General features: G+C 39.9%; 2 protein-coding genes across 2 annotated transcripts in view; one reads left to right on the plus strand and one right to left on the minus strand.

The window, feature by feature from the left end:
• The window catches only part of PAAF1 (proteasomal ATPase associated factor 1), a 41,156-nt gene extending 25,386 nt beyond the window's left edge, over window positions 1-15,770 (plus strand). The window contains exons 7-12 of the mRNA XM_043906906.1: window positions 1,714-1,908; window positions 5,273-5,364; window positions 6,735-6,850; window positions 8,404-8,486; window positions 13,127-13,209; window positions 15,315-15,770. Coding sequence (XP_043762841.1) covers window positions 1,714-1,908; window positions 5,273-5,364; window positions 6,735-6,850; window positions 8,404-8,486; window positions 13,127-13,209; window positions 15,315-15,392 — 647 coding nt within the window. The 3' untranslated portion in view covers window positions 15,393-15,770. The remainder of the gene's footprint in view (window positions 1-1,713; window positions 1,909-5,272; window positions 5,365-6,734; window positions 6,851-8,403; window positions 8,487-13,126; window positions 13,210-15,314) is intronic.
• A 4,692-nt stretch (window positions 15,771-20,462) lies between these two features.
• On the minus strand, window positions 20,463-20,825 carry LOC122705463 (60S ribosomal protein L39). The gene has a single exon (XM_043920898.1). The coding sequence runs from the start codon at window positions 20,765-20,767 to the stop codon at window positions 20,612-20,614; it is 156 nt and encodes a 51-aa protein (XP_043776833.1). The 5' UTR covers window positions 20,768-20,825; the 3' UTR covers window positions 20,463-20,611.
• Window positions 20,826-23,473: the final 2,648 nt, after the last annotated feature.

Below are 23,473 nucleotides of genomic sequence, written 5' to 3' on the forward strand. Positions count from 1 at the left end.
GTTGTCTCATCTTGAGAAAAATAGGAACAAGCCAAAGAGCACGTGTTTACTTCAGTAACCTTTGGTCAGCCTGCAAGTGTTTATTGGGTATCTATAATAGGATAATTAAATGGGTTTTAATAAAGCAAGTACTAGCCCTGCCTGTATCACCATAGGGTCGGATTCATTCCCTTTCTACTCTGCAGTCCTGTGTTACCACACATATGTCCCTGAATTGTAGCTCTTTATGTCCATGACTGTCTCTACCTTTTTATGCTATGTGCTCCTGAGGCCAGGGATCATAGCATAGATAATAGGTAACAAGGGCTTCGAAAATTATAAAATCTGTGGACATTTTGGATCTTATAACACTCTGAATCTTGTTTGATCTTTTTTAGCAGGCAGTCCCCTGTTGAGGTATGATGCAAGGGCCCAGGAGGTGTGAATACTCAGCTTCTTGTTGGGTTCCTCTAATAACACTGCTCTTGCAAAGGTGGAGCACTGGCTCACACTATCTCTTTGCAAACAGGTGAGGTAGAAGCTCAGCTTCCCCCTGATCGTGCTGATGCCTTCCTGGTGAAAGTGGGGCACCAACTTGCATCACCTCAACTGTACACCACTTCCTTGCCTCCCCCTGGGCCTATAAGCTCTGTTCCCTGCGGACTGACGCCAAGGGAGGGGTTGGGGATAGTGGAGTGGTACTTCCTGCTCCCTCAGGAAAGATTACCTCTTTCCCCCGAGGCTCAGCTCCCCACTGACAGTGCCCTGCTGGACCTGCTCAGCATCGCTGGGTGGGGAAAATTGGAGTTCTGTCTCCTGCTTCTTTGCGGGGGTGGGATGGAAGATCACTCCCTGTTCAGCCCCACTGAAACTTTAAGCGGGGGAGGTAGCAGTTTTTCTTTTGCTGTTTGAGGAAGATGGATATTGCCAAAATGTTTTCTATTCTGTTAGGCCACCCTTTTCTCAATCTTCTGCCTAGAGACAACAGACTTTCCTTGGAGTTGTTTGGTTGTTGTTTTTTGCTATTATTTTTATTTGTGCCTTTAAAGAAAAAATCAGTTCTATGTTAGAGGCTTCAGCAGTGTCCTGTCTAGAGTATATGGGAGGCAGTAAGGAAATGCAGGGAAACTCATTTCCCTGTTGTTCTTCAAGTCCTGAGGTCCCTAGGTGAACTGCCTTCTTCTTACATCTTTCAACCTTCCTGAGCTTGCTTGTTGTCTTATGTCCAGGTTTTTTCAGTTTTAAGGGAAGGACCTGGAAGGAATGGAGCTATTTGATCTTGGCCAGACGAGAAGTCACATCCTTTTTTATGAAGAGGGGACTAACCCTTTCAGTTACTCCTCAATGGAAGCACCAGGAGCTTTTAAGACAGTAATTTTCATACTGAACTGCCTAAAATGACTTCTTAACTTTTGTTTTTAAAAAACATGTTTTAGAGCCAAAAACAACAAAAAAACCTGGAAAACCACTGCTCTAGATACATGCCACTAAAAGTTAAATCCAAAACTCCTTTTTCCATGTCTGTTTCTCATAGCTAGTCTTTGAACTGTTGGGAAACAGGGACTCTGTTCTATTTATTTCTGTTTTTCTGGCACTTGAAAGTGCCCAGCATATAGTACATATCCAGTACTCTTTTGTAAAGAAATAGTCATTTATGCAGATCCATGCATGTACTCTGCCCTTTAGTTCCTTCACTGTCTACTCCTTATGGTCTTTTCCTTTTTCTCTCGCCAGGTGTCCTGGATACAGCCATTGTTGATCGGGGGAAGAATGTGGTATCTGTTTCTCGGGATGGGACAGCACGACTTTGGGATTGTGGGCGCTCAGCCTGCCTGGGAGTCATTGCAGACTGTGGTTCTTCCATCAATGGAGTGGCTGTGGGTGCTGCTGACAACTCCATAAACCTCGGCTCCCCTGAGCAGATGCCCAGTGAGTTGATGACAATATATGAATTTGTTTCCTTAGATTCCTTCAGTGTTTGCCTTAGTTCCTCCTTTTCTTCCTCCTCCTTTCCTGCTCTGTAGGTATTTCTGTTTTTATCGTAAGACTAATATTTATTGCATATCTACTACGTTTGTGTTGCTTTAAATTTACAAAGGAAGTATATGTCATAGTTACTACATTTGAGTAAGTACAGTTTAATTTAGCAGTTGAGGCTAATGCCTGTAAAACAGAGATCAATGCAGTTTTGGCTAAAATAATGATTCACTGAATGCAAGTATAATTGTTTGTTTTTTAAGAGGAGAGTGTTTTAGGTCAGTATAGATGAGAAAGGAGTCACAAAAGAAGTTGACTTGAACCTTGCAGGATGGATTCAAGTTGAACTGGGAAAGATGGGAGAATGGGACCAGGGCAGGGGTAGAGGTAGTCAGTTCACATTAAAAAACAGTATGGAGGTAAAATTATCCATTGGGTAAAGGTATGCTTGGCTGGGCCAGAAGTTGGTAAGGTAAGCTTCGTAGGGGGGAACAGGTGAGTAGAATGATAGTTCTGGTGAGTCAAAATGATAAAGGTCCTAATAAGGCAACTTGCCTTCTTTTCTTATTTTCCTGTGATTATAACATATTTGCTTCTGTGATGGAAACAGAGGACTGTTTTTCTCCCAGTATCTCTGCCTCTAGAGCTATTAGGTCCACATAAAATTGAGCAGAAAGTAGAGTTCTAGTATACCCTCCGCCCCCACAAACACACAACCTCCCTTATTATTGGTGTCCCCCACAGAGTGGTAAATTTGTTACAGTGATAGACCTATACTGATACATCATTAAAAAGTTCAAGGTTGACATTGGGATTCACTCTTGATGTTGTATATTCTGTGGGTTTGGACAAATGTACAATGTCATGTATCTGTCATTATAGTATCATGCAGAAATTTCACTATCTGAAAAATTGTCTTTGTGCCACCAATTTGTTCCTTTCTCTCCTATAACCCTTGGCAACCACTGATATTTTTACTGTCTTCATGGTGTTGCCTTTTCCAGAATGTTTTGAAATCATAAACTATGTAGCCTTTTCAGATTGGCTTCTTTCACTTAGTAATATGCATTTAAGGTTCCTCTGGGTCTTTTTGTGCCTTGATAGCTCATTTCTTTTAAGCATTGAACAGTATTCCATTGTCTGAATGTACCTCCGTTTATTCATTCATTCATCTACTGAAGGACGTCTTAGTTGTTTCCAAGTTCGGACAATTATGAATAAAACTGCTCTAAGTATTCCCCTGTACGTTTGGGTTAATTTTGCCCCTCATTATGGACAGTATTCTCCTCATTCTCTTAAAGTTCCCATATAGATGCACTATGGTCCAAGAACTAAAACTGTTATGACTACTAGCCTGGCCCCTCTTTGGGAATTAATGGATTGTGAAAGGAAATCCAGGAGACAGGAACTGAGTAGCCATGGAATGTGTGTCTGCTAAGTCGCTTCAGTTGTGTCCAACTCTGCCACCCTGTGGACTATAGCCCACCAGGCTCCTCTGGCAAGGGATTCTCCAGGCAAGAATACTGGAATGGGTTCCCGTTTCCTTCTCCGGGGGAGATCCCTGACCCTGGGATCAAACCTGTGTCTCTGTGTCTCATGCATTGGCAGGCAGGTTCTTTACCACTAGCACCACAATGGATTAATAGGAAAAGTCTATTCCCCAAAGTGTGATGCATGTACAGCTAGTGGTAAACAAGATCATTTCAGGCAGTACTCATTTTTAAGTTATATATTAATACACACACATCTCACTTCAAACCTAAAATTTCACAGATATTACTTAAAATAAGGTTGAGTTTTTTAAAATCAGTTGGTTTAAATGAAGATATTCTTGTTTTCTCTATTCCCTCACCTCCTACTTACTCTTCAGCCTGTCTTAGGTGGGTTTGTGCCCCAGTTACTTAACTGGCAGCAGCTCTTGTCAAGGTCACCGGCGACTCCAAGTTGTGTAATCCAGTGTTACTTCTCTGTGGTTATCTTTCCAAATTCTCAATAGGTTGCAGCATAGTACACTCTTCTTTTCAGGACACTGTTCTTTCTTGGCTTCTGTAACACCACATGACGCTGCTTTTTTTGTAGCTCATTGGCTACTGCTTCTTAGTCTCCTTTTGTATGTTTCCTTTATTTTACCTGTAAATATTGGAGGGCCCTCAGCCCTGCAGTTACTGTCTTAGGTGATCTTATCATTTCCATGACTTTCAGTACTGTATTTAAGCTGATGATTTCCAAAAATATATCTAAAGCATGGATCTTTTACTTGCATTTTAGACTCTATTTAAATGTCTAATAGACAGCTTGAACTTATTGTATGGAGTGTTTGATTTTTTCCAACCCCAAATCTTTTTTTTCCATCTCAGTTAATGGCACCACCATCTCCTTGCTTAAGCCCAAAGCCTAAGATTCATTCAAGATCCACCACTGCCTTTCCTCTTGTCCCACATCAGCAAAGTCTGTCATCTCTACTTTCAAAATGTTTCTCATTTTTCCATCTCATCCTCTCCCTCCAGGTCTCTCATTTTCCTGCCAGCATCCTGATTCAGTCTGCCATTATCTGTTGCCTGCTCTGTTTTGTAATCCATTCTCATAGGAATCATCACGCTCATTTAAAAAACAGAAGTCCAGGGCTTCCCTGGTGGCTCAGTGGTGAAGAATCCACCTGCCAATGCAGGAGACACAGGTTCGATCCCTGGTCTGGGAAGATCCCACATGCCATGAAACAACTAAGCCCATGTACAACTATTGAGCCTGTGCTCCACAAGACAAGCCACCACGGTGAGAAGCCCGAGTACCACAACTAGATGATGGCCCTGCTTGCCAAAACTAGAGAAAAAGCCCACACAGCAACAAAGACCCAGCACAGCCAAAAATAAATAAAATTACTTTTAAAAAAATGTAAATTGAGCTGTATTACTCTCCTGTGTCCCTCCTCTCCTCCAGTGGCCTCCTTTTATATTGTTACATATGTTTGGCCCTACTTTGTTTAGCATTGTACTCTGTACATTGTTCCAAATATGGTATCTTTCCACATTACAAAGGACTTGATAATCATAATATTTTAAACTTGGGTTTATTGAGGTATATTTTACATATAGTAAAAGTCACTTTTTTTTAAATCACACAGTTCTGTGAGTTTTGACAAATATGTACAGTCATGTAAATAATATGTCAAGATACAGAACATAATAAATGTTTTTTAAAACTAATAAGTAAATGACTAACAGAGTAATTCAGTAAACAGCTGTCAATAGCTATGTTTTCTGAGTACTGCCAGCTGATCATCCTAGCCCATTATTGACATAGCTCATCTGTCATGCAGGTGAACGAGAGGTTGGAACAGAGTCGAAAATGCTGCTGTTGGCCCGAGAAGATAAGAAACTTCAGTGCTTGGGACTGCAGAGCAGGCAGCCGGCAAGTGGTTCCTCTAAGACTTTTGAACACTGGGCAACCTCGGTCACACTGATTCTTGGAAAGCTGTTTTAAAAGCATTTCTAATTTCTCTGTATGTTCACCTTTTGCGGAAGCTACATGTGTGAAAGGCAGTACAGTATAGTAATTAAGAGCATGTGGTATGGGATAAGGGCAACATTTAAATCCTAGCTCTTCCTAATGGCTATGATATTGGACTCATTACTTAACCTCTCTGAGCCTGTTTCCTCATCACTAAACTTGTCATAGTAGGACTTGTATGTAGGGTTATGTGATAATATTAAATGACCTACTGCTTTGTGACCTTTATTAAGTCACTTTCCCACTGGCCCTTAGTGTGCTGTATGTAAAATGATGAGGTTCTATAGATTTTCTTCCTCCTGTAAGGTAATGTGGAGATTTTTTCAGTAAAGTTCTCATGCATTCAGGGCTCTCAATTAATTAGTGACTAGAATGTCTCTTATAGAATGGGGTTTTCTTCCTTCATTTCCTGGGATTTTGCCAAGCAGGCTATGCTCTTAATTAAACTTGGAGTTCCTTTAGATTAGATTTTCTAAATTTCTTTCCAGTTGCTGTCATCATCACCCAGACAACATTAATGATTTGGTTTGGCTTTGTATTTTCATTTCGTCTCTTTACTTCATTGTGCTGGTGATGTTTCCATTTTCAAAGTTTGTTCTGGGAGCATCACTGTCTTTGATCATACTGCCTTTGCACTCTGAATTTCCATGCTGGCTTTTACTTCCAAAAGGAAGTCAGAGGGTTTTGTTTGTTTTGTTTCTTTCTTTCATTTTTTTTTTTTTAGAACATTCAAACTTTACTCTTTGAACTAATAGTAAGAAATTAAAATCTAATACTTTTTTATTTTCTTAAGTACATGGGTAAATTGTGATTTCTTAAATTGCCACATTAAGTGTGTTTCTTTACCTTCAAAAGATTGTCATCAAAAAAAAAAAAAAAAAAGATTGTCATCAGTGTCTTGAAGCAAAACGTAAATATGTGAATTGCAAGTGTTTAGCAAATGGAAGGTTGTGCTGAAAACAGGAAAAAGAACGATTTTTGGTGTTGAGGATCCCATGAGTCAATGTGTTGAGGGGAAATAGTGTGAAAACTGTTACCTTAGACTATGATATTATATAACCTGCTTAAGTCCTCAGCCAGCCTCAGGTTCCTGAAATCCTGGGAGTGCTTCCCCCTCAGTTGTTGGTGAATACTTAGTTTAGATCAGGAGTTCTTAAAAGGAGAAGAAAGAAATTCTGTACTAAAAATAGTAAAATTCTTCTTTTCTTGGTGCCTGTTTATTCCTGGAAACGAATCTTTAAACAGCATTTTTGTCTCCTACTTGTTCCCAGCTGTTCCTCTTTATTGGCTCAGATGCCTTCAATTGCTGTACTTTTCTCTCTGGCTTCTTGCTATTGGCTGGGACACAGGATGGAAACATTTATCAGCTGGATGTAAGGAGTCCAAGGTGAGTCACCATTCATTTGCATGATGCAGGTCTTCTGCAGAGTGGAAATTTTTATTGGCTTTCACAGTGATTTAATCTGGCATATAGATTGCTGTTGAATCAAGGGTATATTTTTCCATTTATAAAGGCTTTCCAGTGTGAATTGTCTGATTGTTCTAATTATTCCTGGAATCACACTGAAAGGTAATTTGATTCATACTGTCATGATTGCTTTGTAAATTAAGCTTAAATAATGAACTAACATCTCACTTACAATAATTGTATAAAACCTTTAATTTTAAGGACCTTAGTAATTTTCTTCATGGTATTACATCTGGGTTGGCCTGAGATTGATCATTTATAGTTCAAGTAAGCCAGCTCTGATTCTTTATTTGGCTGTGATCATAACCTATCTTATATAATTATATAGGCTTTATCCTGGTCTTACAGTATCCAAAAAGAGTCCATAACCTGTTTGTCCCAGGACTTAACATTTTCTACTGTCACTTTCTCTTTCTGCTTCCTTTCTTTGTTCAACTGATACTTATTGAATGGCTCCTGTAGGCATTAAGCTTTGTTCAGGGCACCACACAACAGAAATAAAAGATAAAGACTCTGCCTTTGAGGCATTTGGAGTCTAATAATATAGATGGACAAGTAAAAGACTGTTAGGACACAGTATGATTAGTGATCTCAAGAATCTGAGGAAGCACCAAGAAGGAGAGAAAAGAAAGTGAGACTGCTCTGAAGAAATGCAGCTTTAATCGATCTTGTCTAGCAGAAAGTTACCAAGTAGAGAAAAGAAGGACCTGCTTTAGGTAGAATAGCATATAGAGAAGCATGAAGGCATGTGAAAGTATGGCACTGTAAGGTATCTCTGAGTAGTCTGACAAGACAAGTATATACCCTGCCAGTGGAGTAGTGATGAGAAGTCATGCCAGACAGGAAAACTGGAATTTGCTTAGAAAGGACTTATATACCATGCCAAGGAGTTTGGACTTTATTCCAAGAGCAGTGAAAAAATTTCAGCTAAAGAGTGACTAGCATATACCTTCTCTTCCATAATTTAAGTTACTTTATTTTTGTACTTTTTTTGCTCCATAGAGATAAGGAATCTGATCACTGTTATAAAATCTCATAATTATAAAAATTATAAAATCATCAATTATAAAAATTTATTCTCATCTTCCTGTTTGATTTTACAGAGTCCTAACAATTTTAATATATCACAGCTGACTTAATTCTGTCTATAAAGAGATTAACATATTGTTAACATTGTTATCTTAAACGCTTGTCAGGCTTCCTCTAAAAACTGGAAATATCAGTGGTTACTTAGTTCATTCAGCTCATTAACACATTTAGAGACATGTTTAGATTCCCTCCAAGGTGGTTTTGAATGGACTACTTTGATCTACCATCTAAGGATCTTGCCAGGAAAGAAACTGTATGAATGTTTAATCTCTGTCCGTATTTGTCCAGTGTGCTGTTATGCAGTTAGTACTGTAGGTTGAATATAGGCAAGTATTGCTTTTTAAGGGAAAGAGTAAAATTGCTCCATTTATTCTGTATCCTAGGACTCCAGTACAAGTCATCCACAGATCAGGAGCACCAGTTATGTCTCTGCTGAGTTTCAGAGATGGATTCATTGCTAGCCAAGGTGGGTCCAGGGGCCAATTGAGGGAGGTGGTTCTATATCATTCAGTGAAACACAGGTTTAAGTTCCTGGTCTGTGGCAGGGCTAGGGGCATCATCCTCCATGATTCTTTGGCATATTGTGCTTTTTCACATAACGTTTAACACCCTAATTGTAATTATCTGTGTCCCCTCCAATGTAAGCTCCTTGAGAGTAGTGGCTGTGCCTTATCACGTTGCCCCCAGCATTTTAGTTCAGTGTCCACCATGTAACTAGTGCTCAGTAAACATTGTCAGAATAAATATACTGGCTCTTATTACAAATTATTGAGAATTCAGTTAACAAATCAGTTACAGTCTCTGCTCTAAAGGAGCTCATAGTAAGGCAGACAGACATGTGGACATGTGCTCGAATACAGTTTGATAAGTACTGCAGCAGAATACTGTATGGGAATGTGGGGAACAGCTAACTTGAGTGGTAGGAGTACTGCAGGCATGTCTTCGTGGACTTGTTTGCTTTAGTCGCTGAGTTGTGTCCAACTCTTTGCGACTCCATGGACTATAGCCCGCCAGGCTCCTCTGTCCATGGGATTTCCCAGGCAAGAATACCGGATTGAGTTGCCATTTCCTTCCCCAGGGGATCTTCCAGGTTCTCTACCACTGAGCGACCTGGTAAGCCCCTTCATGGACTAAGCCACATTTAATCCAATGACTATTTTACCAACTGGAGATGTAAATAATGCACATTGACGGCCAAAGCTGTAGTGTGTTCAAAGTCATAGATGAGTGAAAGGGGGCAGAAAGAAGGGATCTGTCCTTCAGTTGCCTATCTACCATACAGTAGGTACTGTGTTTGATGGTTTACAAAGACAGTCTGGGTAAAGTGAGTGAGTACCTTGGTGTAAGCAGTACAGAATATTTGGAATGGAGTTTGGGAGTGGGGTTGGGAGAAATGCATGGAAGAAGGTGTCCATTAGGGGACGCTGAATCCTCATAGGAATGATTTAGGTGAGGAGGACTGGCCTATAGGCCTGGAGGGACCATCTTACCTTAGTACTTCAGTGTATCAGTTAGGATATTTTTGGCTGTTAGTAGCAGAAGACTCAACTGAAAATGGCTTCAATAATTCAGAAAATGTAGTACTTCATTTACAAGACATCCAGATTTATGGTGGCTCCAGATTATATTAATTTAGTGATTTGAAAACAAATTCAGTGGAGAAACTAAGAAAAATTGACAGCTCACTCAGTGTGGTATCCTGGATTGTATCCAGGATGTTTAAAGACTGGTAAAATCCAAAAAAGTATTGAATTAAAAAAATTAATGAAAGCTTTAACAAGAAAAGAAGAAATAAAATCAAGAACGCAGCTTTTCTCTGTTTTTTTGGCACTCTCCTCCTTAGCATACTAGCTTTTGTCCTCAGTCTTATTCCCTCAAGGTTACAGTGCAGGATAGCTGCAGCAAATCTTATCTTCACATAACATGCATATTGTTATCCCTTTTAAGAATGAGAAACATTTCCTCAGGAGCAACCCGGCAGACTTACTAATCTCCTACGTCATTGATCAGAATTATGTAATATATGCCGTGCCCAGAAGACCTAAATAGACATTTCTCCAAAGAAGATATACAGATGGCCCACAGGCACATGAAAAGATGCTCAGCAATGCCAGTATTAGAGAAATGCAAATCAAACCCACAATGAAGTATCACTTCACACCAGTCAGAAAGTCTACAAAGAATAAAAGCTGGAGAGGGTGTTTAGAAAATGGAACCCTCCTACACTGTTAGTAGGAATCTAAATTGGTACAGCCACCATGGAAAACAGTATGGTGGTTCCTTAAAAAAACTGAAAATAGAGTTGCCATATGATCCAGCAATCCTACGCACTCCTGGGCATATATATAGAAAAGACAAAAACTAGTTCAAAGAGATACATGTGCTCCCATGTCCATAGCAGCAATATTTCTAATAGCCAAGATGTAGAAACAACCCAGATGTCCGTTAACAGGTGACTTGCTTAAGAAGATGTGGTGTTGTACGTCCTTGGTGGCCCAGTGGATAGGAAAACACAGGTTTGATCCCTGGTCTGGGAAGATTCCACATGCTCCAGAGCAACTAAGCCCGTGCGGCCCAACTTCTGAGCCTGTGCTCTTGAGCCCATGTGCCACAGCTACTGAGCCTGCATGCTGCAAATACTGAAGCCCCCATGCCTAGAACTTGTGCTCCACGACAAGAAGAACCACCGCAATGAGAAGCCTGAGCACTGCAATGAAGAGTAGCCCTCACTCACTGCAACTCAAGAAAGCCTGCATGCAGCAATGAAGACCTAGTGAATAGGTCTTCATTTATTTATTTGTTAATTTATATTTATGTAAAAATGGCAGTTGTGTATGGTTTAATCTCATCATCCTATGATCTTTGGTGAATGAGTTCACTTTTCTAAGTCTCTACTTAGAGATAAAATAGGTACTTGACATAAAGTAGATATTCTGTAAGTTATAGTTTCTTCTTACTCTTGTAACTAACCCTTGCTCTTGTGAAGTGAAAGTTGCTCAGTCGTGTCTGACTCTTTGCCACTCTACAGTCCATGGAATTCTCTAGGCTAGAATACTGGAGTGTAACCATTCCCTTCTCCAGGGGATCTTCCCAACCCAGGGATCAAATCCAGATCTCCTGCATTGCAAGTGGATTCTTTACCAACTGATCTATCAGGGAAGCCCTGCTCATAACCCTTGCACTATGCCCTCCTAAAAAAGTGTTTCTGATCATCATGATCCAGTGGCGAAGCACACACTCACCAAAATTAGAATTATAGTATAGGGAAAGATATGTGCAAGTGTCAGAGCAATAGTAAGTGTTACAAGAGGTCAATGGAGAAAGGGTTTATTGTATTGGGTGGTTAGAGATGGCTTCCTAGACAAAATGGGAATGAAGCTTGGGCTTATTAAGTAGGTTTGTGTGTGGAAACTTGAATGCACAGGAAGAGCTATAGTAATTGTACTTTCTTACCTCCCTGTACCTCTAAGCCAGACCACCTGACCTGCCTCTTGAGAAACCTGTATGCAGGTCAGGAAGCAACAGTTAAAACTGGACATGGAACAACAAACTGGTTCCAAATAGGAAAAGGAGGACATCAAGGCTGTATATTGTCACCCTGCTTATTTAACTTATATGCAGAGTACATCATGAGAAACGCTGGGCTGGATGAAGCACAAGCTGGAATCAAGATTGCCGAGAGAAATATCGATAACCTCAGATATGCAGGTGACACCACCCTTATGGCAGAAAGTGAAGAAGAACTAAAGAGCCTCTTGATGAAAGTGAAAGAGGAGAGTGAAAAAGTTGGCTTAAGCTCAACATTCAGAAAACGAAGATCATGGCATCCAGTCCTATCACTTCATGGCAGATAGATGTGGAAACAGTGGCTGACTTTATTTTGGGGGGCTCCAAAATCACTGTAGATGGTGATTGCAGCCATGAAATTAAAAGATGCTTACTCCTTGGAAGGAAAGTTATGACCAACCTAGATAGCATATTAAAAAGCAGAGACATTACTTTGCTAACAAAGGTCCGTCTAGTCAAGGCTATGGTTTTTCCAGTGGTCATGTATGGATGTGAGAGTTGGACTGTGAAGAAAGCTGAGCGCCGAAGAATTGATGCTTTTGAACTGTGGTGTTGGAGAAGACTCTTCAGAATGCCTTGGACTACAAGGAGATCGAACCAGTACATCCTAAAGAAGATTAGTCCTGGGTGTTCATTGGAAGGACTGATGTTGAAGCTAAAGCTCCAATACTTTGGCCACCTGATGCAAGGAGCTGACTGATTGGAAAAGACCCTGATGTTGGGAAAGATTGAGGGCAGGAGGAGAAGGGGACGACAGAGGATGATATGGTTGGACGGCATCATTGACTCGATAGACATGGGTTTGGGTGGACTCCGGGAGTTGGTGATGGACAGGGAGGCCTGGCGTGCTGCAGTTCATGGGGTATATCTTTTGATTCTTTTCCAGAGTTCTGTATAAAGTCATAGTCTTAATATAGAAAAAACTTTATGCATAAAGATATTCTTCTATGCTATGTGCTCTCAACCATATAAAATAAAAATTTATACAGAAAAGGTTAGAAAAAGACATTAAACTGTGAATAGTATTTATCTTTGAGTGGTAGATATGGATGATTTTTTTAACTTCTGTTTCTTTATTTTTCTTTTTAAGTTTTTTGGATACTATGCCATTCAGCACTCAGGATCTTAGTTCCCTGACCAGGGATTGAACCCATGTCCCCTGCATTGGAAGGCAGATTCTTAACCACTGGACCACCAAGGAAGTCCCTGGGAGCATAGTTGTCTTAAAGAAAACATTTATATAGGGAAATTACCTGTTAAAAATCATTGTCTAGGATAAGATTGCAAATACTTGTATAAGCCTGTAGTTGCTTGCTCTGTGCTGTTGGTGGTTATTGCTAATCAAAGACAACTCTTCCCATTGAGCTTGCACTTGGCCTTCAAATCCTCTTGAGCCCAGCATTTTAGGGAGTCACTGTAGGACCTCATATCTGGCCCGTCATGAGTCCTGTCTGCCACTCTGGGTCTTAAGACAATTTTCTTTAGGCTAGTGATGTACAGAAATAAATCAAAATATTGAGGAAGTTTTCTGTCTTTTAGGTGATGGAAGCTGTTTCATTGTCCAGCAAGACTTAGACTATGTGATTGAGCTCACTGGGGCTGACTGTGAACCTGTGTACAAGGTACAGACCTGAGATGAAACCAGGCCTGGGTGATTTTCACCTGGGACCCAGGGCTTTGGAGGGGACTGAATCCAGAAACTTTGTGATTACTAGGGGTAATAAAATACTTAGGAATGGGACAGAAAGAAATAATTGAGTCAGAGTGTCTTCATCGTTTACTGGCTCTAGAAACTGAAAAAATCACTTTACTTCCTCAGTCCGTCAGTTTATCTATAAAATGAGGATAACAGTGAAATAATGCATATGAAAACTCTATTCTGTAAATATTACTTTTATTGTTGTTGTTGTTATTTAAGTTCAAGACTGATTTGATTAGAGTGTGGTGTTGGAGAAGACTCTTGAGAGTCCCTTGGACTGCAAGGACATCCAACCAGTCCATCCTAAAGGAAATCAGTCCTGAATATTCATTGGAAGGACTGATGTCGAAGCTGAAACTCTAGTACTTTGGCCACCTGATGCGAAGAGCTGACTCATTTGAAAAGACCCTGATGCTGGGAAAGATTGAAAGTGGGAGAAGGGGATGACAGAGGATGAGAAGGTTGGATGGCATCACCGACTCAGTGGACTTGAGTTTGAGTAAACTCCGGGAGTTGGTGATGGACAGGGAGGCCTGGCGTGTTGCAGTCATGGGGTTGCAAAGAGTCGGGCACAACTGAGCTACTGAACTGAACTGAGGAAAGAGAAAAATGAAAGGGAAAATAATGTTTGTTGACCAGTCATTGTTCTAGCTGTTTTACATATCATATTTAATCATTGTTATCATACCTTGAGGTATAGATATTATTATTCCTATTATTTTCTTATATTTAAAAAAATTTTATAATTTATGCACATGTATAAAAATTCAAACAGTGCAGAACTGTGCAGACTTAAAAGTCTGCTTTAAGACTTTTGGTTCCACTGTTTCCTAAAGTAACTAGCATTAATAGTTTGTCATGTATCTTTTAAGACTGCTTTTGGAGAATTTGTACTCAGACCTTTGTTTATGTAGTTATGTAAATAATAGTTTTGTCTTTAGTTTATACATAATTGGGGTCATCCTGTTATGTTTGCTGTATGACTTGGGTTATTTTACTTAACATTTTAGAGCTCTTTCCAGACAAATGCTTATAGATATACTTCATTTTTAAAAATTCCTGCATAGTGTTCTATATTGTGAATTAACACATCATTTTGATATTATTAATGAAGAAACGGGACCAAAGGGGTTGAGAAAGCTGCCCTAGGTCATGCAGCTACATATTGGCACACCTGTGATTAAAATTAACTCCAGAATTCATGCTATTTGCATTAAATTAATGGTTCTTAATCTTTGTCTCAGACTGCTTCGAGAATTTGATGAAATCCTTCTCAGGAATAAAAGGCACTTATTTATTTATTTATTTTTAAAAAGGCACTTATTGAGAACTTCTTTGCATATAATGTTATGAGGTTCGGGGATACCCAGGCCTTCCTTTTTTTTTTTTTCCCTCCCCCGAAGGCTTCCACGTATACTTTAATAACAGATGTAAGGGACCAACTTAATTTTAGCTGCACCCCCTCTCTATTCCTAAGCTCTGTCAAAAGAGATTTTAGGGTTTAATGTGACAGCGCCCTCTTCTGGAGGAGACAGTGTTGTTCAGTCCCTAAGACGTGTCTGACTCTTACGACCCCATTGACTGTAGAACCCATGGATTGTAGCTTGCCGGACTCCCCTGTTCTCCACCATCTCCCGGAGTTTGCTCAAACTCAAGTCCATAGAATCAGTGATACTATCTAACCATCTCATCCCCTGCCGCCCGCTTCTACCCAGGCTTTTCTGTGGACCATCTGCTCCCCTGTACAGACCCCTCTGCTCTAAACCATGTACAACACTAGTCCGTTTTCTCTCCAATTGGCCACTTAGTTTCTCTGTTCTGTACTCATGAGCTCCCTTGATTCTGGTCAGCTATTTTTAAAATATATAACATGGATGTAAAAAAAAAAAAATGGATGTAATTCTTGTCTTTGGAGTCAGTAAATCTTCTCAGACTCCCTTATACTAGTAGGGGTCAATGACAAGACTTATGTTTTTGAAGTGGAAGAACCCCAGGCTTCCTTTGAGCTGTGAACTCTTTGTGTTCCAGGTAGCCACATGGGAGAAGCAGATCTATACATGTTGTCGAGATGGTCTTGTGCGACGCTATCAGCTCTCTGACCTCTGACCCCTTGGGAAGAGGAGTCCCAGTAAATGAAAAGGATTGACTCTGATCAACAGTGAGCAGAAACATCATCAGGGACCATGGAACGACCATGAGTGACCTTTGTTGTATTGGGTACCCTCCGGAAACAATAGAAAGTCAGCTGCTTTGGCCCATGTGGAGCTGTCATTCCATGACAAGACCCACTTTGAACTGAGTAAGAAGCTCACATGTGCTCGCTGCATTTGTCCCAACTTCTCCCTTAAACTCAGCCCAGCACATAGGGCAAGGAAATGGATGCTTATAGTGTGATTCCACACTGATTGTGTTCAGTGTTTACAAGGACTGGAGAACTAAAGCCTGTTCTCTGGAGGAAATAAAGAGAATATGGAGGAATCTGAATTTGAAAAACTTTGTTAAATATTCTTTCTGTAGCAAAAAGTCAGTCACGGTGATGGGATTCCTTTCTCAGGCACTTCCTATCAGCCTGGCTATAGGGAAGAGCTACTTGACAGTAGCAGTAAGTATCCCATGTGCAACCTGGGAAAGATTCTTATACAGGAAGGGTAGTAACCACCATCCCAGTTTTCCTCAGATTAAGGGGTCTTCTGCTATATGGGACTTTCTGTCCTGGGCAAACTGATATGATTGGTTAGCCTTTATACAGGTGATGAAGTTGAATCATCGTTGTAAAATTGACAGCTGTCCAAGTGTGGTTCTTAGAGCAGCTATATCAGATCACCCAGGAACTTGTTAGAAATTATGGGAACTGCCTCCCCTTTTCAGACTTAAATCAGAAATGCTATGGATGGGGCCCACAATCAGTATTTTAACGATTTCCAGGTGATTCTAATTCCTGCTAAAATATGAGAGACAAAAAGAGATGGTGAAGGACAATTTAGTCATAGATGGAACTCAGTGCTCATGGATAAGGCTGAAGTGGTTGACAGGGTCCAAATAGTGAAGGGGCTTAAATGCCAGGTAAGGAGCTTGAGCTTCACTTGGTTGGCATTGGGGAGCCACAGAACACTTTTTAAAGCAAGGGTACAACATGGTCACTTCTTTTTTTCCCTAAACATAAAAATGGAGTCATAATTATATATATTCCATGGTTTATTTTCATGTAGTGTCTCTGAGTTCTTTATATCTCAATACAGTTGGACTGTCCTCATTCTTTTTAATAAAAAGTGTAGATTTCCCTGGCAGTCTAGTGGTTAAGATTCTGCACTTCCGCTGCAAGGGGGCATGGGTTTGTTCCCTGGTTGGGGAAATAAGATCCTGCATATTGCACCAGCGCAACAACAACAAAAGACTGCTAGTAAGACTCAAAGAGATCTAGTGATTAGCCAAGGGTCATAGAGGGTAGGAACTTGAACACAGTTGAACTTTAAATCCTATGTTTTCCTTCTAGCTGCTTTTGCCTAAACCAAATTGAAAATAAAATACTGTAGTTCATTGAATATCTACTGGATATCTACTCTGTTCTAGTTACTGTATTTAGATACTTAATCCTCATAACATTCTTAAAAAGGAAATGGTATTATTCCTGTTTAAAGGATAAAGAAACTGAGGCTCAAGAAATGAAGTACCAGAGCCTTGATTTGGACCTTTCTCAATGTGTCTGCAAGACCTATGCTCCTTCCACTACACTGTGTGGTCACGAGACCTCAGGGACTAGAGCAGTTTCATTCACGGAATGATTTGTTATAGGATCAGATAGACTCAAGAGGACATATTCCAGAGCTCAGAAACATTGAAAGCTAGGAGGTCTGGGGGAACCTTTAAGAAGTCAGGTTAACAAAACAGGAGGAGGAAGATTTTGACTGAGTTCACACAGCAAGTGTGTCTCTTGAGTCTCCATTCCAGGACTCGTTCATGTTTATTACCATCACATTCACGAACCCCTTTTCGCAGATCTCGAGTTGACATCCTGTTTGTGAGGGATGCAGTGACTCTTGACAGCTGTCCTGAAATCCAGACCCAAACAGAAGGAGCAAAGGCTAGCTTTCAGGTACCCCAAACCTTATTTACTGTGAATGGAATCATCCCCAGTTTGCAGCAGAGTCTTTCTTTTGAGTCGAGGAGTGCTTTCTGGGTGAGGAAGTATTGACAACCCTCATCTGGAATACTGCAGGCCCAGGGAAGCTCTGTGCTTAGACTTTTGTTTCCTGGTTTTCAGATGCCCCCTTGTGACTTCTCGTGAAAAGTACTACTGTTTCTCAGACCTGAAAAACCGGCAGTGGCAGTAGCTATTGAGCATATAGTGTGTGCCAGGCACAGTCCTCACCATAGCCCTGGAAAGTTTTATTTTTCTTGAACAGATCTCTTTGTGGATATATTTTAAATTTACTTTCCATTTTGAATAATTTCAAACTAGCAGATAAGCTATAAGAATAGTTCAAAGGATTCCAGTATATCCCCACACAGATCTCCCAGTTGTTAACTTTTTATTATGTTTGCTTTGTCACCCTCTCGCTCCCTCTCTCTTTATATATATATATATATTTAACACAGGTTATATATGCTATATATATATATTTTCTGAATCACTTGTAATACACAAATGTTATGTCCTCTCAGTTTTCAGTACTTAAATATGCATTTGCTGAAATCAGGGACACTCCTGTATAACCACAGTACATCTATCAAAACAAGGAAACCCCCATTAATCCTTTACTACCATCCAGTTTGCTGACCCCATTCAAATTTTGCTGGTTTTCCCAACAATGTCCTTTATGATCACTCTTTCCTTTGTGGTCCAGGGTCTAATCCAGGATCACACGTTGCATTTATTTGGCTTCTGTCTGGAGTACTTCCTCAGTTTTTCCTTTTATAACCCTGATATTTTTGGAACATAGGCCACTATGGGTTTGTCTGATGTTTCCTCATGATTAGATTCAGGTTGTATATTTGGGCAGGAATATTCCCAAAGTAATTCTCCATCCTAAGAGCATGGTATTGGGAGCCAGGCAGTGCTGATTTGTCTCTTTACTGGTTGGTATTAACTTTCCTTTTTCCCTTTGGAGATAGAATTCACAAACCAAAAAATGCACCCTTTTAAATTACACAATTTGGTGGGTTTTAGTATATTTACTTACAAGGTAGTGAGGCCATCACCACCAGTTCCAGAACATTCCTCACCCCAGAAAGAAACCCCATATACTACAATAGTCACTCCCCGTGCTCTAGTTCTGGCAACCACTGATCAGCGGACTCTGTCTCTGTGGATGTGCCTATTCTGGATGTTTTATATAAATGGAATATATGTGACCTTTTGTGTCTGGCTTCTTAGCATAAAATTTTCAAGGTTCATCAATGTTGTATTAATAGCATGCATCAGTACTTCATTCTTTTAACCCGCTTGTGATGGTTAATTTTATGTGTTAACTTGACTGAACCGTGTTGCCCAGATATTTGGTCAAACATTCTGGATGTTTCTGTGTTTTTTGGGAGCTATTAATATTTAAATCAGTGAACTTTGAGTAAAGCAGATTACCTTCCATAATATAAGGCCTCATCCAATCAGTTGAAGGCCCTAATAGAGAAAGACTGACTTCCACCAACAAGAAGGAATTCTGCCAGTGGATTGCCTGTGGATTTGAACTGCAACTCTTCCCTGGGTCTCCTACTGCATTGCAGACCTGTCCTGCAGATTTTGAACTCCTCAAGCCTCCATAATTGCATGAGCCAATTCCTTAAAATAAATCTCTCTATATGCACACAAACATATCTTATTGGCTCTTTCTCTGGAGAACCCTAATACACCATTGTATGGATGTACTACAGTGTTTTAATTCATTCATCAGATGATAGACATTTGGATTGTTTACATTTTTGTTTGTTTTTTAGCTATTTTGAATAGTTCTGCTGTGAACATATGTTTTTAGTTCTATTGGGTATGTACTTAACAGTGGAACTGCTTGGTCATATGGTAAACTCTAGGTTTAATGTTTTGAGAAACTGCCAACTATTTTCCAAAGTGGCTGCACCATTTTACATTCCCACCAGCATAAGGGTTCTAATTTTTCCATGCCCTTGCCAGCTCTTGTTTTTGTCCATCCTTTTTATTTTAGTCAGATAATGTTAAGTCAATTAAAATGGTATCTATGTGATTTCTCCACAGCAAAGTTAATAAGTATTTAGTATTTGAGGGAGAACTACTTTGAGACTATATGAATATCCTAGTCCTCAACAATCTTGTATCAACTAGTTTTGGCATTCTTTAATGATTTCTGTCTGAATCAGTTATTCCTATAATAACTGCCACATGGTGATTTTCTAATTCCATTATTCTCTTTACATTTATAATCAGCATTCTACTGTAAGGAAGAACTTTCCCTTCTTCCTGAATTATTTATTCATTCACTCATTCATTTGTCTTAGATATATTATTATAGATAACTCATAGATTCATCTTTTATTCTATAGATTATAATCCATTGTTACTGTGATTTATTTTGATATTTAAATTGTCCCATTTGGGCCAGTGGGGGCTCCTCCAAGCTGTATCTTATGTCCTTTTAACATTTTTTCATCCTTCTTTGAGCTGTTGCACATTCTCTGCCCCGTAAGATTGTCAAGCCTCAACTTATGATTTCTCACTTCAGGCCCGGAATCAGTCATTTGTCTAAATAGCGCTGGTTTCTTTTAGTGGAGAATTGTATTCAGAAATCAAGATCTGGGCAATAATATGCTCTTTACTCCTGGGGTATTATTGCTTCTAGGCCCTGTCAGAAGATACTACATCTGTACATCTCTCTTTCTACATCCATCAATCTACATTATATTAAAAAGCATGAGTTCACATTGATGTTACCAATTACAATCCAGCTCCACCTTCTACATATATACCTCCTTTCTCCAACAATGAGAAGCTTGGCTCTCGTAATTCTCAATGTATTCACTTATTTGCTCAATACCACTGTGAGTAACCAATCTTCCACCCACCCAGGTCATCTCCTTCCCTTTCACCACGGCCCTTGCACACTTGGTGTTCCACTAGAGTCTCCTTCTTCATTTGCATTCAGCCAGTCCCAGATAAAGCAAAGCCTTCCCCCAACCCTCTGAGTTTTTGTTGTTTTTTTTTTCCAACGTAACGTATCATATTTATTACTGGTCTCAGACTGATAGTGAGGAAATAAGAAACATCAGGAGCCAAGCATTACAGTAGTGATGTTCTCACTGTGATACGGCTGCTTAAATAAGTGATCTTAACATGTGTGCCACTTTTTATGTGAGGCTTCTTATAGACCCAGCTTGGTTCTTCTCCAATGTCTTCTCTTGGAGTTGTACCTAATTTTATTGCCAGTTTTCATTCGAATCCATTGAGGAATGGGACGATTCTGCTTTTGCTTCTTGGCCAGGAATCGCTTGATCCTGAAAGTCTTGTGAGAAGACATGGTGCGGACAGAACTCAACCGCACATAGGATGGCGGAGAAGAGAAAAGAGGAGGACCCCTCTGAGTTTAATAACTGTTTTTTCCTGGTAATGAAAGTAAAACAGGGAATTCCCTGGCAGTCCAGTGTTTAAGATTTAGCGCTTTCACTGCGGGAGCCCAGGTTTGAACCCTGGTTGTGGAACTAAGATCCCACAAGCTGCATGACCAGGAAAAAAAAATAGGTAAAACAAATGGCCAGTACCCAAGAAAAAATGTTCAATATTAGTAGTTAAATAAAAACGCAAATTAAATCCATGAGAAAGCTCAGAAATGAAAAAAATAGAGAGTAATTCCACATTTTCATTTTACAAGCAGACAACTATGTATATTTGTATGTATGTTTGTATGTTCATTTTATAAGCAGACAACTATAGCTAAGAAATGATTGTTTTAAGGTCATAAAGCTAGTTGCTAACAGGATTTGGCTCTGACTCTACGCAGCAGCATCTTCCATGTGATACATGCTTTTGTATAGTTTTATTTAATATTTTCACACCAACTCAGTGGTGGAGTTAATACTCCCATTTATTCAGGTAAAATTAAACTTGGGGCCACTAAGTAGACCTCCTTCAAGTCACACAGATGGCATGTGAGCTCAGCAACATCAAGATATGGTCACTGTAAAAAAAAAAAAAAAAAGATATGGTCACTGTGACCACTCAACTCACCTAACACCTGCACTTTACTTCTTAGCTTTCTAGTTGATTTCTCTGTCCTTTGACCCAATTCCAAAAGTGTGTTTTGTCACTTCCAAATATACCTAAAATAGATCTTTTGCCTCAAACAACATGAAAGTTCTATAATACTTTAAGGCAGGCCCTCCTCTGTAGTAGTGTGGCTTCAGAGGACCCAGGAGAGTTCTTTCAGTTGTTAGTATCTGAAATGTCATCAGGGAACCATCAAGATTTTCCATCCACAGTTAGAGATGAGTTTTAAAATGTAGCACCTCTCTTTCCCTGTATGACTGATATTAGTTCCTTTCTTAAGAACACACTTCCCTTTGAGAGGAATAGGAGGCTAAGTACCTAGATAAATTACTCCTGAGGAAGAAGGAGGAGAAGAGGAAGGGCTGTAGTGAGGTGCTGACCCAGGGTCAGACCCATGGAGCAGTAGCAGTAGTCCAGATACAAACCATGCATCTATGTAATATCTGTGTTTAACACAGCAGTCATACAGACTTGTGGGAAAACAACAGACTGTTGAATGAATGGTTCTGGAACAATGGGATATCGAAAAGAAAAAACCTACATGGAACCATATACAGAAAAGTAAGTTCTAAGTGGATTAAAGATTTAAAAGTCAAATGGACTTTTGGACGAATATACAGGTGAAGATCTTTATGACCTTGTACAGGGAATATTTCTTAAACTAGACACAAAAGTATAACCCAAAAGAAACAGATTGATAAATTTGACCCCATTAAAAAAAAATGGTAAAAAGACAAGCTCCAAGGTGGAAGGGGTTTGTATTTTATATTATCAGCAAAGAAACATAAAACACAAAGAGTCACAAATCACTGCCAGAAAGACAATGGACATGTAAATAGGCATTTCACAACGAAGGAAAAAATTGGCAATAAAAATGAAAAGACCTCCACCAAGAAATGCAAGTTAAAATCCACAGTGAGATGCTATTTCACACCTATATCAGCAAACATTTAAAACTTTGACACCAAGAATTGTGAGAATGTGGAGCAAAAAGAAACACACACATACCACTATATTGCCATTGTAAATTAGAATCTCCACATCAGAAAACTGACATTATCTTGCAGAGCTGACACACATGCCCAAATATTCAGGATCAGCAGTGAATGCTAAGCAGCCACTATGAAGATGTCACACACATGCACCAACACACCATTTGCATAGATTATACCATTTCTAGAAAGTTTTAAAATATGAAAAGGTAAATATGTTTGGGATACATGCAGTGGTATGTGGAGATGGCTTGTGCCAACCTGAGAGGAATTGGTAAATACTATAATTCAGGGCTGGTTTTTTTTTTTCCTTTCTGGTAAGCCTGTTAAACATTTACCAGTACACCACCAGATACATGGCATAGTATTGAATTGGCCAAAAAATTCATTCTAGTTTTTCTCTTCAATGATTTGGAAAAACCTGAACAGACTTTTTGCCCAACTCAATAATAAAATAATAGACCAAGAGAATGATAAGTAGGGAGGGGAACACAGGGGCCACTGTCTTTCAATAACAAATGCTCTAATGCTACTCCTGTGCATGTAGACTATTTCATAAGAAAAAAATACCTGGGTTGAAGCCAGGGTTCGTGGTGGGTGTGGTGGGGAGGGTCTGAGCAGCGGGGGCAGCACAGGTGAGTGTGAGAGAGGGAATGGTTATCTGGGCAATTGCTGGTGCCAAGGTGGGTGTGAGAGGTAAGAGCAGGTACGAGGGGGCAGATCACAGAGTGCCTGTGTGCCAGGATGAACAGCTTGGATTAACTGGGCAGTCAGTGGAGTGAGGTCCTGGCAGGGTAGAAATAAGGTGGCAGGACAGCAAGGAAGTCGTGATGGCCTTGCTGAGAGAAGAAAGCCAAAGCAAGGCCATGGCTGGGAGAAGGACAAGCAGAGGAGGAGCTTGAGAGATGTCTAGGAGGTAAAATGGTCTGAGCTTGGTGGCTGGGTGTGGGTGACTGAGAGGAAAGCGG

The sequence above is a fragment of the Cervus elaphus genome, chromosome 1, assembly GCF_910594005.1.
Source record: "Cervus elaphus chromosome 1, mCerEla1.1, whole genome shotgun sequence".
Classification (NCBI taxonomy): Eukaryota; Metazoa; Chordata; class Mammalia; order Artiodactyla; family Cervidae; genus Cervus; species Cervus elaphus.

Excerpts from the sequence above, each read along its gene's own strand:
- LOC122705463 (XM_043920898.1), bottom strand. The coding sequence starts at position 20,767 with ATGTCTTCTCACAAGACTTTCAGGATCAAGCGATTCCTGGCCAAGAAG.